We start from the raw sequence: 18,912 nt of genomic DNA, 5'->3' as shown, positions 1-18,912 counted from the left end.
AAAAAAAAATACTTGGCTGTGTGTAGTGGTGCACGCCGAGTTCAAGGCCAGCATGATCTACAGAATGAGTTCCAGGACAGCCAGGGCTACACAGAGAAACCCTGTTTCAAAACAACAAACATAAACCAAAAAGGGGCTGGAGAGATGGCTCAGAGGTTAAAAATACTTTAAGAGGACTGCTCCTGCAAAGGACCAGGTTAGGTTCCTGACCCATACCAAATGGCTTATCTGAAATTCCAGTCCCAGGGCATCTGAGAGCTTGGAGGGCATCTGCACACATGATACGTATAAAGTCACAAAGACACACATACACATAAGTAAAGACAAAGAAATCTTAAAAGTACTCTGAATATGCAGTTTTCCCCTTATCATTGGCTAATGGTGTTCTCTCTAAACTGTAAACCTGGTTCTGTAGTTTCCACTTTCAGTACTTACTCTTCGGGAAACAGAAAACAGATCCTTCTTTTCCAGTCCTGTTTCCTGAAGGCAGCTAGGTAAGAACACTTACCGCAGGGCATGGTGGCACACACTTTTAGCCCCAGCACTCAGGAGGCAGAGGCAGGCTAAGCTGTTCGAGGCCAGCCTGTTCTAGTGAATTCCAGGCCAGTCGGAGCTAAACAGTAAGAGAAGACCCTGTTTCAAAATAAAAAAACCCCAATGCCCACACCACACAGATACACTTTCTGGACACTGACTGAAGTACTAGGAAGACAGCTGGAGGTGCAGCCCGGCAGAGCACCCGGCTGCGTGTGGGGTTCAATCCCCACCACGGGTAAAACTACCAACACTGCAGCTCAGCCAGGGCATCTTTTTAGGAGTCTCAGGGAACTCTGAGCTCAGGATGTCCCCCTGGAACAAGGAGTGTAAATAAGGCCTGTCTCACACGACAACCCAGGCAGACAGCTTCCAAGTCGGCTCCCGAGTCTGCTGTTTGCTCAGTACGCCAAGTGAGTGGTCTGAACCGGGGCAACAAAAGGTGCCCTTTGTAAACAAGATGACTGGAGTTATGACAGACGGTGACACTTACTTGTCTGTACGTCCTAAGGTTTAATACTTAAAATGAGAGGCTAAGAAAGACGGACACAACCATTTCCAAAAGCACTGTTTTATTTATACAGAGTCCTAACCAGCTGAGTGGCAGGAGGAGAGGGAAGGTCCATCTTCAGTCCAGGGGCCGCTATGATGGTGGTCTGCTGTTACCAAACACACAGGCAAGCGGCATCATGGATCTGGCAAACTAACGACAACGTTCAGTCTCTCTCTGCTAAAGCAACAAGGTGAGCGTCGATCTCTGCTTCTGAGAGAATCCTGGAAGGCAAAGAATGAAAAAAAGTCACAACTGCTTACTTCAAAAAGGCTTTTATTATGGAAAGTTTCAAACACACAAGTCAGTACAACAAACTCCCATGAACGGATGGACTAACTTCAGCAACTACCAACTTATAACCAATCTTTTCAAAGTCTATATGCCCAGGACTCTTCCCTCAGATTATCCTGCAGGAACTCCCAGACAACACATCAGTTTCATCCAGACATGGAAGTGTTCTTTGATATCAGATCCAGAAATTAATTGTAGCTAAGGCTGAAAACATTTCAAATGAATTAATATGAAGCTAAATTATATGAACTACATTCAATTGATTTTGGGTGTCAATGCCTTAAAAACATAACTCAATTTCATATTAACTGAGAGGTGAGAAACTTAAATAAATTTGACGCCAGCACAGGTAAGTGTGGAGGCCTACCTGGAATCTCCCAGAGCTCAGAAGGAAGTCGGCTAGACCAGCTGAATCAGCAAGCATGTGAGAGAGACTCCTTCAGTATAGGAGGAGGAGGAGGAGGAGGAGGAGACCTTCAAACTTTGGCCTCTGCATACACATGTGAATGCGCGCACGCGCGCACACACACACGCGCGCGCACACACACACACAAATATATATGCCCCCAAAAAGCTGCCTGGACACAGTAACTATCCATGAAGTAAAGTGTGGTAGTTTGAATATTAATTGGCCCCCATAATCTCACAGGGAGTGGCACTATTAGGAGATGTGGCCTTGTTGGAGGAAGTGTGTCACTATGAGGGTGGGCTTTGATGTTTCCCATGCTCAGGGTACAACCCAGTGTCTCAGCTGGCTTCCTGTTGCCTGCAAGATGTAGGACTCTTAGCTACCTCTCCAGTACCACGTCTGCCTGCACACCGCCATGCTCACCATCATGATGATAATGGACTGAACCTCTCAAACTGTAAGCAAGCCAGCCACAATTGTTTTCCTTATAAGAGTTGTCATGGTCATGGTGTCTCTTCACAGCAATAAAAACCCCAAGACATAAAGTTACAATAGTATTTAAAAATCTATTCACCAGAAGGTGCTTCATGTGGAACATGTCTTTTCTAAATATTTGTCTTGAAGGAATCAGTTGCTTGGCAACACTGTTGACATGACCTGTCACTGCTGAGATTCTGTTTGTTGCTAGGATTAAAAGCGTGTGCTACCACTGCCTATCCTCTATGTTTAATATTGTGGCTGTCCTGTTCTCTGACCCCAGATAAGTTTATTAACATACACAATATTTGGGGGAACACAATACCACCATAGACAAGGTCTTATAACTTAGTAGCCCAGGCTGGTCTGGAACTTACTATGTAGCTGATGATGGCCTTGCAGTTCTGATCCTCTTGTCTCTACCTCCCAAGATCTGGAATTCTAGGTATGTATGACCATGTCCTACTTCACTACTGAACTTCTAAAAAGGTAAATTTGTCAAAATGACCATTTTTTTAACAACTCGGAAAAGAGTAGCTTATAAAGTTGTAGAGTCTTATGCTATTTCTGTATGCTCTTTGTTACTACCCAAGTACACTTAGTACCACAGAATTTAGAAATTATACAAGGGCTTTTCCCTCCTTCCAGTACTGGGATCGGATCGAGGTTTTCTGCCGCTGGCAAACACTCTCTCTCACACTAGCTATCTTCTCAGGGCTTTTGAGTCACATGTCACTATGTCCTCAGGGCTAACCCTGAACCTATAATCCTGCCTCAGCTGCCCAACATTTGGGGTTGCAGGTCTGTGTATAACACCCAGTTATACTGGTTTGCTTACATAGATAGTTGGTTTCTTGCTCAATTTTAAAATAACAGGTGCAAATAACATTCAGATGCAGTAAAAAGGTCTCACAATGGACAAGAAAGTAAAGTGCCTGTGGAATTTCAGTGCTTAGAAAATGGAAGCCAGATGAGTGTGGTGGTCACCAACAAAAAGGGGAACATTTTCCTACAGAAAGGTTATTAGGCCAGGTGCAACTGTTATTTTCTTAGTTCTACAGGTTTTTCATGTTTGTATCACTGACTTGCAGGCACCAAGAAAGCAAGTCAAATCAGAAGAGGGGAAAGTGCATACTACAGAAGTCTGTATGGGAGAGCAGCCTGCAACCCCAGCACGCAGGAAGTTCAAGTCCATATGGCCTACATCCCAAGACAAGATCACAAAACAAAACAAAAGCCACACATGCCACTGAAAAACTCTTCCAGGTCTGAAGCAGTGTACCAATTCCCCAACAACAATGACCACAGCCGCAGTCTAAGAGGAGACCCATTGAGCAGGTTACATGTCTCTCAGCAGCTCTGCATCTGTGGACTGAATTGTTTTTCAGTAACCACAAAGGCCTCCTAGTCCACGCAGACAAACCCGACAGGTTGCTGGAGGGATGAGCTGACTGACACAAGCCACTAGGGCACACTTGGGTCACTCAAGCGGACGTGTGGGAGCTAAGTCACTTGGTGAGCAAGAACACACAAGACACCAGCACCTCAACTGTGGATTAGTGTTTCCTGTTGCTCTTCAAAGCTCCCTTACCCAGCGAATAACCAAAGCTCCACCTGAAAATGACTACCGTGGAACTGCTTCTATTGGCTTTGAACTGAAGAGACAGAAGACCTGTCTGTCTACTTAAGGCTGTAATGTCGGGGATCAAACCCAGGGCACCATGCCCGCCAGACCAGCAGCTGACCACCAAGCTGCACTTGCTCATTTTACTTAGAATAAAGATTGTTTTTGTGAGTGTCACCTCTGGTGTTGGATCTAAGATTCTTTAGAAGAGGACGAAAAGCTGTTTCTGTTTTAACAGATTACAAACAAGGTTGTTTTATTTCTACACGGCTAGGGATCAAACCCATGGCTTTTGAGCAAGCTAAGCAATTTTCTACAATATTTGTCTGAGATAAGGTTTTTTGTTATATGAGCCAGGCTGGCCCTTGAACTCATGATCCCCCTGCCTCAGCCTCCCCAGTGCCAGGATCACAAGTATGCACCACCATTTCTATGAAATTTTGAAATAGATCCCCCCTTAGAGACTGAGGGGAAAAAAAGAGAGAATCACATTTCATCACACCGCAGCACACAACATCTTACAGCACAAAGGAACTCTAATGTCTCTAGCTTTTTAGTCTGGAATTCAACACACGGCTGAAAACATAACTCACCTGAATTTAGGATTTTCAACTGTAACGACTCCAACTTCTATTTCTGAAGGTTTGAAATCAATCGACAGAACAGTAGACAGGCATGTAATTGCAGTCTGAAAAGAATGCCGACATTAAAACCTCATACTTTGCAGCTTATCAGTACCACCACCAGACACTCACTTCTGTGTCTCGGCGACAGTCTCAAGGCACATTACTAACAAACTGCTGACATAACCCGCTTCTATTAAATAGCCCCAAATTAAAGGAGCTTATCAAACCAAAGAGATGGAATATATAAAAATGTATTTGCAGTCCAGTGTGGTGGCACACACCTTGAATCCCAGCACTCAGAAGGCAGAGGCAGGTGGTCTATAAAACAAGTTCCAGAACAGCCAGGGCTACACAGAGAAACCCTGTCTCAACAAACAAACAAACAAACAAATACATAATTTGTTTGCTTGACGACCACTATAAGCAGGACTTTATGTCTAACACCTAGTGTGAAAGAGACTGAAGAAGGGTTCAGTCATTCAGACTGACACTGAACAGTTAAAATGTTTATGGTTCGGTTATGGCAATTTAAGAATGTTCTAAGCAGCTTTATATATGATGTGATTAATGTAACTATAAATTATACTTTAAGAAACATTTAAAGAAGGCATAAGATTCTATTTTCTAGATTAGAACTAACTTATTTTATATTTTCTTTGAATATAAGATAAATTATTACACAATCAAAAATGTGTCCATGTTTTGAGAAAGGGTCTTCTCCAAAGCCCTGGCTCGCCTGGAATTCACCATGTAGACCAGGCTGGCCTCAAACTTCTCATGAACCTCTTGCCTCTGCCTCTCCCAAGCTGGGACTACCAGCGTACACCACCACATCCAGCTTTTAAAAGTTGGCGTAGAGGTCAGAGGTTAACCTTGGGAGGCAGGGTCTCTCTGGACTGGGCTGACTGGCATCCTCTCTCTACCTCCACAGTCTACAATCAAAACCTAAGCAGGTTTCCTTTGCTTGTGCTGTAGGTTCTGGAACTGAACCGAGATGAGGCCCTTGAGTTTAAAGATCAGCACTTTACTGACTGAGCTCTCTTTCCAGCCCTCTGTGCTGCACACACTGTCTTCCACTGGGCAACAACTGCTCTCCAGGACCTTGGTCTGCAGCTGCTTTTACTTAGACCATAACAATGGTCACTGGACAGCAAGGCAGCCCAGAGGGTACAGGTGCCCGCTGCCAACTTAACATCTGAGTTCGTCTCCAGAACCCCTGTGGCAGAAAAGAACCGACCCCTGCAAACTGGTCCTGGTTTCAATGAGTGTCATGGCACATGCAGACACCCAGAAATAAATGTTAACAAAACAATATTACCAAATCTTAGCCTTTTTAGCTTTGTTATCCAGAAAATTTAAGCCCAATTTGAACATATTAATCATAGTAACCACACCAGTCTCTGAGTTTTGCTTTGATTCTTTTTTTTGGTTTTTTGAGACAGGGTTTCTCTGTGTAGTTTTGGTGCCTGTCCTGGATCTCTCTCCGTAAGCCTCGAACTCACAGAGACCCGCCTGGCTCTGCCTCCCGAGTGCTGGGATTAAAGGTGTGCGCCACCACCGCCTGGCCTTGCCTTGGTTCTTATTTTCCATTGTATTATGTCTCTGCTGGCTACTGTTTCAAATCCACTGTGAAGATAGGAGGTAGATGAACAAAAGCAGCCTCCTTTCCTCAATTATGCCAGCTGAATGATATGAATTACACCATTAAGCTAACAAACCCGGATCTTGTGACATCATTAAGAAATAGCCCCTTTTTTTTTTCTTTTCAAGACAGGGTTTCTCTGTGTAGCTTTGGAGCCTGTCCTGGATCTCACTCTGTAGCCCAGGCTGGCCTCGAACTCACAGAGATCCGTCTGGCTCTGCCTCCTGAGTGCTGGGATTAAAGGCATGCGCCACCGCCGCCCAACTAAGAACAGCTTTCATAGACCATCAGTAACACAAGGATGCTCACCCTTCCAGAGCAGTAAGAGAATTCAGCTCCTTTGGCTAACTTACTTCCACTGTTTGTTCAAACGTCCAGTCAAATTTCTTCTTGACTTTCTTTTCAAGGAAGCTGGTTGACTCTGTCTGCTTCACTCCCGCCGCGGTGGCTTTAAAGCCGCAATAGTAGCCTGCGGGGTCACACTTGTACACTTGAGGGCCTTGTTCTCCGTCTATACCGATGAGAATCATACCTGGGAAGAAAGGCTCCAGTTCAACACGTCCTGCTGCCCTAGCAAACGCCTCCTCTCCGTGTCGTCAGACAGTGATGTTAGTCACTACTGGGCCCTAGCTTTAGGTTTCTGTGGCCTCCCACAGTGTTAAAATGTGGCTTCATAACCCGGATAGGTCAGGGAACAGTAGCTGCTGCTCTGAAAAAGAACGTATCAGTTTGTTGCTGTTTAAACAGGCTCAACGTTTTACTGACATGTTAAGAAGTTTAGTCTGTAAAAAGACCACAGCCCTGCCATGGCCAGTCCCCTCAGAGCCCTGTCTTTGCTGTGACAATCCAAAGTCACTTTAGGAAAATTCATGACTACAGGACAGATTCAGAAGAGAAGGGATAGAAGAAATGAATCAGCTAGGAAATAATGGTGATGCGGCAATGAGAAGTGACAGAAGAGGAGGGAAGAGACACCGTGGGCTTAATCCGATGAGAGGGAGAGTGGACCAGACTACCACAGAGCAGCTGAGGATGCGTGTCCAACAGCAACAACTCCGAGTGTCCACGGTGTCTGAGAGATGGAGGGGTGGACAAGAAACCACCTGAGGGCTGGAGAGATGACTCAGCCTTTAAGAGCACCGACTGCTCTTCCGAGGACCCGGGTTCATTCCAGCACCCATACGGCAGCTCACAACTGTCTGTAATGTCAGGATCCAACACTCTCACACAGACATACATGCAGGCAAAACACCAATGCACAAAAAATAAAAATAAAGAAATTATTAAAAAGAAAGAGAGAAAGAAAGGAAATGGAAAGAAGGAAGGAAGGAAGGGAGGAAGGAAGGAAGGAAGGAAGGAAGGAAGGAAGGAAAGAAGGAAGGAAGAAAGGAAGAAAAGAAGGAAGGAAGGAAGGAAGGGAGGGAGGGAGGGAGGGAGGGAGGAAGGAAGGAAGGAAAGGGGGGAGGGAGGGAGGGAGGGAGGGAGGAAGGAAGGAGGAAGCCAGGTGAGCGACTGGTGTAGAGGTGAAGTAGCAAGTGAAGCCACTCAAGGGTGATGTTAACTAGACGGCAGAGGAGGGAGAGAGGGCCCAAGAATAAAGCCTGAGAAGTAACAACATTTAAGGGACAAACACAGGAGCATGAACATGAGAGCACAAGGTGCCACCATACCTGTATGCTAACACTTGGGAGGCTGAGGCAGGGGGATTGCAAATTTGAGGGAAGCTTGAGTAACTCAGACTCCAAGAGTAAGGGAGGGATGGGGATGAAATCAGAACTGGAGAGACAGCTCAGCAGTCACAGGAACGCTGGCTGCTCTTTCAGAGGATCAGGGTTCGATTCCCAGCACCCATGTGGCAGCTTATAACCATTTAACTCTAGTTCTGGGGATTCTGACATCCTCTTCTAGCCTCTACGGGTCATCACATGGTGCACAGAAATACAGGCAGGCAAAAACCATACATTAAGAAAACAAGAAATTAAAGGAGAAATAATGTTTAAGAGGTCAACAGAACATTTGCTAAAAAGAAACATTGGATTTAATTCTCAGAGCTAGGTCTATAGCTCTGTGGTAGAGCACCTGCCTAACAAACAGTCCTGGCTTTGAGCCCCAGCATGAGACAGACACAGACACACAAAAGGAAGGTCAGGGGACAGGAATGATGTCAGAAACAAATATGATGTCAGGAAGTAGTGATGCACGCCTTTAATCCCAGCACTCTGGAGGAAGAGGCAGGTGGATCTGAGTTCAAGGCCAGTCTGGGCCACACAGAGAAACCCTGCCTCGGAAAAGCAAAAAAAAAAAAAAAAAAAAAAAAAAAAAAAAAAAGAGAGAAAGAAAGAAAAAAAACAAATATGCTTTGAGATTGTCAGGTGAGTTTATAAAACATTGAATCTAAAGATCAGTAAATCTTACTCTTCCTCAATGAAATTTCATTAAAAAAATAGAAATACAAGCTGAGTGCAGTGATGCACACCCTTAATTCCAGCACTTGGGAGGCAGAGGCAGGAGGATCTCTGTGGGTTTGAGGCCAGTCTAATCTACTAGATTGAGTGAGATTCAGGACAGGCACCAAAACTACACAAAGAAACCCTGTCTCAACAACAACAACAAACTTTTTTAAAATTAGAAATATAAACATAAGCTATAAGCTTATGTGTTATACCAATTCTTTACCCATGACCAAAAGCACACTGGTACTGTTAAAGTACCTACTAAAATTCCCAGAATGAATACTCTGGAATTACAGTGGAATCCCATTACAACACCCTACTAAAATGGGGACTTGGATATTCCACATCACATATTCTAAACAGAAATATTTTGAGTAACAAAACAAAACAGAACTCAAAGCTTTAATTTCAAACTACATGTTCAGAACCCAAGTGTGGTCTCAGTTTGTTTCCACACATTTTAAAAGACAACTATAACTCAATTCTTTAGAAGACTTCTGAGCATACTCACAACAACCAAGCGGTCGCATTTCAGCATTCTGTGTGTAGACTTGAGAAATATCAGCAATTCTCTTACACAGCATGTCCACAGGAATCTCATAGCCGTATTTGTATTTCCAATTAGCTGCCTCATAGCGTGCCCTCTGTACCTGGGACCGGCTGTCAGCTTAAAGATAAACAAACCCCAAATTAACTTTAGAAGCACAGAATGATGTGAAAGCCATCTCTCCACCATATATAGCCATATGTTCATTTCAAATACAAGTCTTAGAAGGACCAAGGGTCCCCTGCAGCTTTTTCTCGTGATAATGAACAGTGAGTAACTCAGCGTGGAGTACATATAAGAAAAGAAGATTAAAACATGGAGCTAAATTTATGGACCACATTGCTCTTTCACACCAGGCCTTTCACCAGCAGTCAAAACAGTTTCTACAAGGATCTAATAAATTGAGCTGGCAAAATGGTTCAACAGATAGAGAGACTTGCCACCAAGCCTGATGACTTTGAGTCTGATCCAGACCCAGTGTGGGAGGAGAGAACCAACTTCCACAAGCTGTCCTCTGTCCTCTACACATGCTCCATGGCATATATGTGCACAAATATATGTAATAACAAAAAAGTCTAATAACTCTCAAAGAATGTGCTTTTAAAAAAAAACATTTCATGAGAAATACTATTTCTAAAAGATTTATTTTAGTCTTACGTGCATGAGTATTTGCCTGTATGCGTGTGCCCTCAGAGGCCAAAAGAGATCACAAGCTGCTATATGGGTGCTGGGAATTGAACCTGGGTCCTCTGCAGCAGCAAGGGCTATTAATCCTTGAGCCATCTCTCCAGCCTCCTAAAATATATACATACTTTAAGGGAAGAGAATAATATCTCTTCAACTTTATGTTTTGGACTTGAATTTTCCTTTGAATTCAGAAAATTGAGAGCCAAAGTAAATTTTATAGAAATGCTCACTCACTTCTAACTAGTGTCATGACTAGATTTGAGAAGGATTAATTCTTTAGGTCCCTTCAAATTACTAACCACATCTGAAATACAGTGTCTATGAGGGTCCAGATCCCACCAGCAGATAAAGACCTAACTCCATTACACTTACGATTTCAAAGTAGCCCACAAGTCACTCCTGCAATCCAGCACTCAGCAGGCTGAGGAGGACAATTACTGGATGTGAAGCCAGCCCAGGCTACACTGCAAGATGCTGTCTCCAAAAACCAACTCATCAGCCAGGCATGGTGGCACAGGCCTTTAACCCTAGCAGTCAGGAGCAGGTGCAGCTTGGTCTACACAAATGGTTCTCAAACTGTGGGTATTGATCCCTCTGGGAGGGCTGTCAAACTACCCTTCCACAGGGGTCACCTAAGACCACCGAAAACCACAGATATTTACATACAATTTACAACAGTAGCAAAATTATAGTTATGAAGTAGCAACAAAAATAATTTTATGGTTGGGGGGTCACCACAACATGAAGAACTATATAAAAGGGTCAGAGAATTAAGAAGGCTGAGAACCACTGTGGTGGTAATCTAATTGTACTGAAATGTGATTTTGATTGTATGTTAATAAATAAAGTTGCCCGGGGGTCAGAGCTATTAGAGCCATAGCAAGAGTGTGGCAGTGGTGGCACACGCCTTTAATCCCAGCACTTGGTAGAAGAGCTAGATAGATCTCTGTGTGTTCAGGGATACAGCCAGCATTGGAGACATACGCCTTTAAGACCTAGAGGGCTGTACATACAGGCAGTGACGAGGCAGCCCCGTGTTTGGGTTTACAACCAATGAGAAGGCAGAACAAAAAGACTATGTAAAGACAGAGACACGGGAAGTAGCTCTCTTTCGGAGAGCTAGGACCACCGCAGGAGGAAGGGTGAGATTTTAGATCTGAGCTCTGACCTCTCGGCTTTCTCTTTTACATTGGTTCTATGTTTCTTATTTAATAAGACGGTTGGTTACATCTACAAACCACTGGTCTACACAGTGAGTTCTAGACACTATCTCAAACAAACAAACAGCTCCCCCAATCAGTCAACTAAATAATCAGTGAACTAAACTAACTGAACAACCAACCAAATAAATTCCTGATAGTCTTAAAATATTGATGCTAGAGATTGGGGAGTCAGCTCAGCAAGTAAGTTCCTGTGCACACATGAGGGCCTAAGTTTGGATCCCGAGTACCTGCGTAAAAGCTGGGCCTGCACATGTAACCCTAGGGTCGGGGGGCATGTCACAGAAATAGGAAGATGGCCACACAGTCTAGCTGAAACAGAGATCCAGATTTGAGGAGACCTATCTTGAAAAATAAGGTGAAGAATGGTAGGGGAAGACACCAGTGACCTCCACAAGCACATGCACAAGTGAGCACACTTGTACAAACACAAATGAATACCAACTCTGGAAGACAGCGAATCTCTTAATAACACCTCAAAACATATACTACAGGATCTTTAAACACAAAAGGTAGAGCTGGTAGGATGGCTCAGTAGGTCAGGGTGCTTGCTACTAAGTCTGATGACCTGAGTTCCGTCCTCAGAACCCACATGGTAGAGAAGGCCAGCTACCACAGGTTGCCCTCTGACCTCACACATGCCACAACACAGTGCACCCCTCCCCCCCCCACAATCAATAAATAAATGCAAAAACAAATCAATACAAATAAAAATAATTATGATGAAATAACATCAGGTCTGTACTTCCAAGAAGGCAGCTAGTCACCAGTTACCTGTCATTCCAGTCATCACACAGCCAATGTTTTCAGTTATTTTGAACAAGTGAGTCACTGTGCTGGAATCCAGTAATTTGTCCTAATGAACAAAATAAATCACAATCATTTCACTGTAAGGTCCACAGGCCTCTGTGCAGTTATAAAAAACCAACAGTATGGAACTGTAACAATAAACTGTAAAATAGAAGTTATGAGACACATATATTCTGTTCATTTTACAGTTTATTTATATTTCATTTAAAGCCAATCTTGAAAAAGGAGGTAGAGGAAGATGGTTCTGCTAGATGTTTTCTGTGCGTTGAAGGTCCCAGAAAACAAAAGACTTAGAAATCTCATTGCATTATTATTATTATATCACAAAGTTTAATGTGCTACTTTTATCTACTCAGCCAAAACATCTTTCACTCTCAATGTTCCCTGGATGATTAGTAAGAGTCAAACCAGGAACAGTGCTAATATGAATAGGTAGCCATGTAAACTGTTCAAAATCACGAAGAATTCACAAGTTCTAGTTTGCAGCAATTGACCCCCTGGGCTATTACTTACGGGTACTTTCTTCTGTGTGACAATCACTGCACAGTCTTTTCCTCTGACAGCCACAGAGGTGAGTCCGCCCTGGTTAATAGCCTTAAAAGCATATTCTGGAAAAACAAAATAGGTTTGATTGATTGATTGAAGATGGAATAGGGGCTGGGGATGTAGCTCAGTTGTAGATGCAGGCTTAGTATACAAAGTACTGGGTCAATCTGAGTGTGGGGACTAGAATGTTATTGGCATTGCGTGAATGCTAATAGGAGGATCAGAAATTCAAGGTTCTCCTTATATAGGGAGTTCAAGGCCAGCCTGAGATACTATAGACTCTTAAAAAAAAAGTAGAGTTGGTTGTGGTGGTGTGCACCTTAGAGGCAGGTAGAGCTCTGTGAGTTTGAGGTTAGCCTGGTCTACAGAGCAAGTTCCAGGACAGTCAGGACGAGAAAGCCTGTCTCAAAAAACCAAAACCAAAAAAAAAAAGGTAGAACAATTTTCTTTCCATTTTTGAGACAGGATCTCATTATGTAGCTCTGGCTGGCCTGGACCTCCTGAGTGCTGGGATTGGGATTAAAAGCATGTGCTACCATGTCTAAGGTGGGATAAATTTATCTTGATTAACCAATTATTGTTAAAAGAATGAAGCTAGGGGCTGGAGAGATGGCTTAGTGGTTAAGAGCACTGACTGCTCTTCCAGAGGACCTGGGTTCAATTCCCAGCACCCACATGGCAGCTCACAACTGTCTGTAACTCCAGTTCCTGAAACCCAATACCCATGGCAAAACACCAATGTACGTGAAATAAAAATAAATATTAAAAAAAGAATGAGGCTAAACTATATGAACGTGGAATGCCAACCACAGAAAGTCAAAATAATAAAAATGCCAATAAATGAGTCAAACCAGCTCCATTTCTTCCAATTTTATTTTACTGAATTTTCATTAGGTTCAAGACTGAATTTTGACAGTCTTACTCTAATTTTATCACAGCAGATCTGAATTATCTCATCACCTTAAGTGTTGTTTATGGGCATTATTTCAACCAAGCCTGGTTTTCCTAGGCCAAGAACAGTCAACATAGGGTTCTTTGGTTTATTACAAACTTCAGATTGTGTACTTCTAGACATTGTCAATGAGTTCTGTTTTTAAAAACTGGCATCAAGATGGGAACCAAATACAAATTACTTTGTTATCACTTAGTTTATTTGATAATGATGGTCTTTGAGGAAAAAAGATTAGAAATAAGACTATCATTTTCTGTGTTAATAAAGAAAATATGGAAGGTATTTTTTCTGAGACAGGGTTTCTCTGTGTAGCCCTGGCTGGACTCGGCTCACAGAGATCTGCCTGCCTCTGCATCCTGAGTGCTGGGTTAAGATGTGTGCCACCATCACCCAGCTCAGAAGATGATTTTTTTAAAATATTTTTTATGTGCATTAGTGTTTTGCCTGTATGTACGCCTGTGTGAGGGAATCAGTTCCCCTGGAACTGGAGTTACAGACAGTTATGAGCTGCAATGTAGGTGATGGGAATTGAACTCAGGTCCTCTTGAAGAACACCAGTGCTCTTAACCCCTGAGCCACCATCTCACCAGCCCCTGGTGATTTTTTTTTTTAATGATTCTTAATCCCAGTTACATCTAAAATATTGCTACATAGTAGGCAACAATGTCAAAAGCCTGTCTATAGTCAGGCAGCGGCGGTGGTGGAGTCTTTAATCCCAGCACTCGGGAGGCAGAGGCAGGTGGATCTCTGTGAGTTCGAGGCCAGCCTGGTCTACAGAGAGAGATCCAGGACAGGCTCCAAAACTACACAGAGAAACCCTGTCTCGGAAAAAAAAAAAAAAAAAAAAAAAAAAACGGTCGGGGATTTAGCTCTGTGGTAGAGCGCTTGCCTAGCTTGCAAGGCCCTGGGTTCGGTCCTCAGCTCAAAAATAAATAAATAAATAAATAAATAAAAAATAAAAACAGAACAAAAGCCTGTCTGTAAGTGTTACTCTGGACACTGGCTCCGAGGAGTTGCCAGAGCCTCCATAAATGACCAGGGTAAAGAACACAAGTATCCAGTGTTCCTCCATTGCTACTGTTTCAGCTCCTGCCTCCAGGTTCCTGGCTTGAGATCTGTCCTGACTTCCCTCAGTGATGGACTGTGACTGTGAAGTGTAAGCCATACAGACTTGTTCCTCCCCAAGCTGGTTTGGTCATGGCCTTTTGTCACAGCACCAAACTAGGGTACCTACTGACTTGAGTTCAATACCCAGAACTGACACAATAATACAGAAGGAAAGAACCAACTCCACAAAGCTGCCTCTGGACACCACTTAGTGTACTGACACATGTACCCACATACAAAGTAATCAAACCTTTTAAAAAGGAAAAGTATCCAAATAAAAAACACAGTATCTGAAATACAAAACTTGACCAAAAGACGCTGGCTCTGGTAGCCTTGGCCTATAATTCTGGCACTAAGGTTAAGGAAGAATGCCCAGGAGCTCAGGGACATCCTGGTCAAGAAATAACATGACCATGTTTCAAACAATGAAGCAATCACCCGGAGAAACCTATCAAGTGGACGGACTGTAGTGCAGACTGGCGGTGTTAGAGATGGCTCAGCAGTTAAGAACATTTACTGCTCTTCCAGAGGACCAAGTTCGGTTGCCAGCACCCCAACAGGTTGCTCCCAGCTCCTTTAACTCCATGCCCTCTTCTGTACTCCATGGGCACCTACACTCATATGCACACACTCACACACATACACATAATTTAAAAGACTTTTTTTTTAAAGAACAGTAAGATCCACGTGAATCAAATTATTCGATCCTTTGTGTCCGTGTGTATAGGACACATGCACACATGTGTGAAGGCCAAAGGACAACCTTAGGTGTCATTCATTTCTCAGGGCTACCCATCTTGTTTTTTGAAATAGGGTCTCTTGCTGGTCTGGAGCTTGCAGAATATGCTAGGCTGCTAGCCAGCAAGTCCCAGAGTTCTGCTTGTCAGAGCTGGCACTACTAAGATTACAAACACAAACCACCTTCCAGACTTGGCTTGTTTATTTAGGTCTTTAATTTATTTTGGAGGCAGTCTATGTAGCCCTGGCTAGTCTTGAAATCATGGAGCCCTGTCTAGTGTATGCAACTGGCCCTACTTTTTTTTTTTCCTTGGGCCCAGCCCTTGAAACTGTCATTTTTTTACACATTAAAAAACAGTCCTTGGCTGTGTTTGGTAGTGCATGCCTAAATCTGAGCCTGGGGAGGCTAAGGCAAGAGGACTGCCTCAAGTTCAAAGCCAGGCTCAGATACAGAGCAAAACCCTGTCTCAACGCAAAAACAAGGCCCTCAAGGTGGTTGAGCAGGTAAAACACTTAGGACCAAGCCGGATGACCTGAGTTTGATCCCCAGACTCTACAAGGTAGGAGGGAAGTAACTCCTGCAAGTTGTTCTCTGACCCTCACACAATCCCTCTCCAAACTGAAAAACAAAACCAAACCTGGGCTAGGAAGATGGCCGAGCAGGAAGGAGCACTGCCATGTAACTCACACATCCAGCGCTCACACAGGAGGCCACCCATGGTCACAGGCCTGCAATCCCTGAGCATGTATGTGTACATGCCAGATGACAGATCACTGGAGATTGCTGGGGCCAGCCTACTTCTGGATTCAGTGAGAGTCCCTGTCTCAAAGGAGTAAGGCAGAGATTGGAAGAGCAAGATTGCTGATGTCTTCTCACTTTGAAGTGTGCATTTAGCATTACACCTCACTGCGTGTGTGCATGCGCACAGACACACACACACAGACACACAGACACACAATACAAACTGTCAAACAGTAGCTTTTGTGTTCAATATAAAAACAAGCTATTGATGCAAATTGCCGGGATGGGAAGATGGTTCAGTGGTTATAAGCACTAGCTGCTCTTGCAGAGGACTCGGGTTTGATTCCCAGAACCTATAAGGCAGCTCATAACTTCCTGATCTCCAGTCCCAAGGGATTCCTGCCTTCATCTGGCATTTGCAAGCACATGCATACATGCCTTCAAACACTAATATACATATACATATAATGTAATATATAATATAAAATAGTTTTAATTGTTTTTTTTGAATCGCAGTTTCTCTGTGTAGACCTGGTTGTTATGGAACTCACTCTGCAGACCAGGCTGGCCTGAATTCAAAGCTCTACCTGCTTCTGCCTCCCAAGTGCTGATATTAAAGGTGTGCACCACCACTGCCAAACAAAAAAACTAATATTAAAAATAAAAGATATAAGTTCCTTAATTACTCACAAATAAAAGAATTAGTAAACAACTGTTCTGAATATAAGGACTTCTGCCCATAGTATTCTCTTATAATTTGCTTATTTCCTACAATTCCTATCATCCCTTCAACTTTTCATTTATGTAACATTAGTGGAGAAATGGGCGAACTATAAAAGGTACTGTGTCTACTCTATCAGAAGTTCAGGACAAGCAAGCAATGTCAGGTAATGAATGGCTCAGTGTAAGCAGCTCACACTGATGCCAGCAAACAGTGGAGAAACACATCCCTCTTTTGGACACATCAGGCTTCACAAAGCATATACAAGTGACTCTGAGGTGCAAATAACTGGCACACAATGTAAATGCTATGATGAGTTTGAGGATATTAATTTGTTCTTCCTAGATAAACATGAGTTGGAAAATTAAGATGAAAGATCCAAATAACCTGTAAAGTTTGATTATTAAAAAAATAAAAGACGGGAGACTGGAGAGAGGGCTCAGCAGTTGATAGTGTTGCTGCTCTTGCAGAGGACCCAGGCTCAGTTCCCAGCATCCACATCAGGCAGTTCAACAGTCAACTGAAATTTCAGCTCCTGGCAGATCCAATGCTCCTGGCCTCTGTAGACATCTGCACTCAAGTATACCCCCACGGACACACACACACACACATACATAATTAGAAATAAACCTTTGGGCTGGAGAGATGGCTCAGCGGTTAAGAGCACCGACTGCTCTTCCAGAGGTCCTGAGTTCAATTCCCAGCAACCACATGGTGGCTCACAACCATCTGTAATGAGATCTGGCGCCCTCTTCTGTATACATAATAAATAAATAAATCTTTAAAAAAAAAAAAAAAAAAAAAAAAAAAAGAAATAAACCTTTAAAAACAACAAAACAAGATGTTCTGTTGTTTCCTGAAGTTTGAAGGCTACATAATCAGGAAGTGTAGGTCATTTCACAGAACTTCCTAATATTTGTTTTTTAAAACAGTGATCCTCAAAAGTGGGGTCACTAGCAATATTGGTACTGGCACAGGAGGAGAATATGAGATTTGAAAATATAACAGTGTTGAGCCTCTAACTTTTTTTGGTGTAAATATATGTGTATACACACATATACTCAACACTTTCCTCTTTCTTCCTCTTACCCCACCCCATCTTTTTCTCAGGTGCAATAACCACAGAGTTACATCCCAAACCTTAAAATTAAACTTTAAAGCAAGGTGCTCTACAATTCTTTTTTTTTTTTATTTTTTTTTATTTTGGTTTTTCGAGACAAGGTTTCTCTGCGTAGCTTTGCGCCTTTCCTGGAGCTCACTTGGTAGCCCAGGCTGGCCTCGAACTCACAGAGATCCGCCTGGCTCTGCCTCCCGAGTGCTGGGATTAAAGGTGTGCGCCACCACCGCCCGGCAAGGTGCTCTACAATTCTTAACACATGCCTGTACAAACGCAATTTGTATACATACATTAAGAGACAACATGTGAGGGCCAGAGAGATGGCTCAGTGAGCAAAGGCATCCACAAGCATGAAAGACAACCTGAGTTACATTCCTGAGACTCACATGGTGGAGAACCAACTCCCACAAGTTGCCCTTTGATTCTCATACACATAAGTACACATGTGAATATGAACACACAAACATACACACAGACAATACAACATAATTTAAAAAAGCTAAACTTTAAACCTATTCCTAACACATGCTTGCACACAAACACAATGTGCACACTTGTTAAGAAGAAAACTGTCAGAGGCTAGAGAGATGGCTCAAGGGCTGAGTGCCGTGCTCTTGCAGAGGACGTGCAGTTCCTGGCCCATGTTGGGCGGGCAGGCGGGCGCGCGCGCACAAACACACACACAATTTGAAAAATAAAATACTTAGGGAAAAAATGTTTCAGGGCAGGACAGCTTGTTCAGTGGGTAGAAGTACCTGCTAGTAAGTAGGACACCCTGACCTGATTCCCAGGACCTACATGGCAGAAGAGAGAACTGAGTCCTGAGGATGTCCTCTGACATCTGCACACACAAAATGCATAAAATGTATTTTTAAAAATTATTTTAAAGTCTAAAGAAAAAGAAACAAAATTCAATAGTTACCAAAGTGTTATATTTTTTAAAACGCTACCTACTGCTACTGTTAAAATTACAGATCATGTTTATAATTATGCTTAGTACTGTCATTTAAATTTCTGCCTCCAGTACTGCTACACTGTTTATTTCAGTGTTGGGGATTAAATACAGCCGATGCTCAAGCATGCTAGGAAAACACTACCCCCAAACCCTTATGGTAT

General features: G+C 43.1%; 1 protein-coding gene across 2 annotated transcripts in view; it reads right to left on the bottom strand.

Moving 5' to 3' along the window:
- Positions 1-1,089: 1,089 nt before the first annotated feature.
- Positions 1,090-18,912, bottom strand: part of Psma6 (proteasome 20S subunit alpha 6) — a 33,758-nt gene continuing 15,935 nt past the window's right edge. For both annotated transcript variants that reach the window (XM_037210551.1, XM_028869723.2), the window contains exons 2-7: positions 12,387-12,481; positions 11,838-11,919; positions 9,121-9,276; positions 6,510-6,688; positions 4,482-4,576; positions 1,090-1,308 (exon numbers count right to left, since the gene is read on the bottom strand). In XM_037210551.1, coding sequence (XP_037066446.1) covers positions 1,251-1,308; positions 4,482-4,576; positions 6,510-6,688; positions 9,121-9,276; positions 11,838-11,919; positions 12,387-12,481 — 665 coding nt within the window. In that variant the 3' untranslated portion in view covers positions 1,090-1,250. The remainder of the gene's footprint in view (positions 1,309-4,481; positions 4,577-6,509; positions 6,689-9,120; positions 9,277-11,837; positions 11,920-12,386; positions 12,482-18,912) is intronic.

Source organism: Peromyscus leucopus, chromosome 14 (assembly GCF_004664715.2).
Source record: "Peromyscus leucopus breed LL Stock chromosome 14, UCI_PerLeu_2.1, whole genome shotgun sequence".
In the NCBI taxonomy this organism is placed as follows: Eukaryota; Metazoa; Chordata; class Mammalia; order Rodentia; family Cricetidae; genus Peromyscus; species Peromyscus leucopus.
The sequence above is the reverse complement of the archived record's forward strand: the minus strand, read 5'-3'. Positions and strand labels throughout refer to the sequence as shown.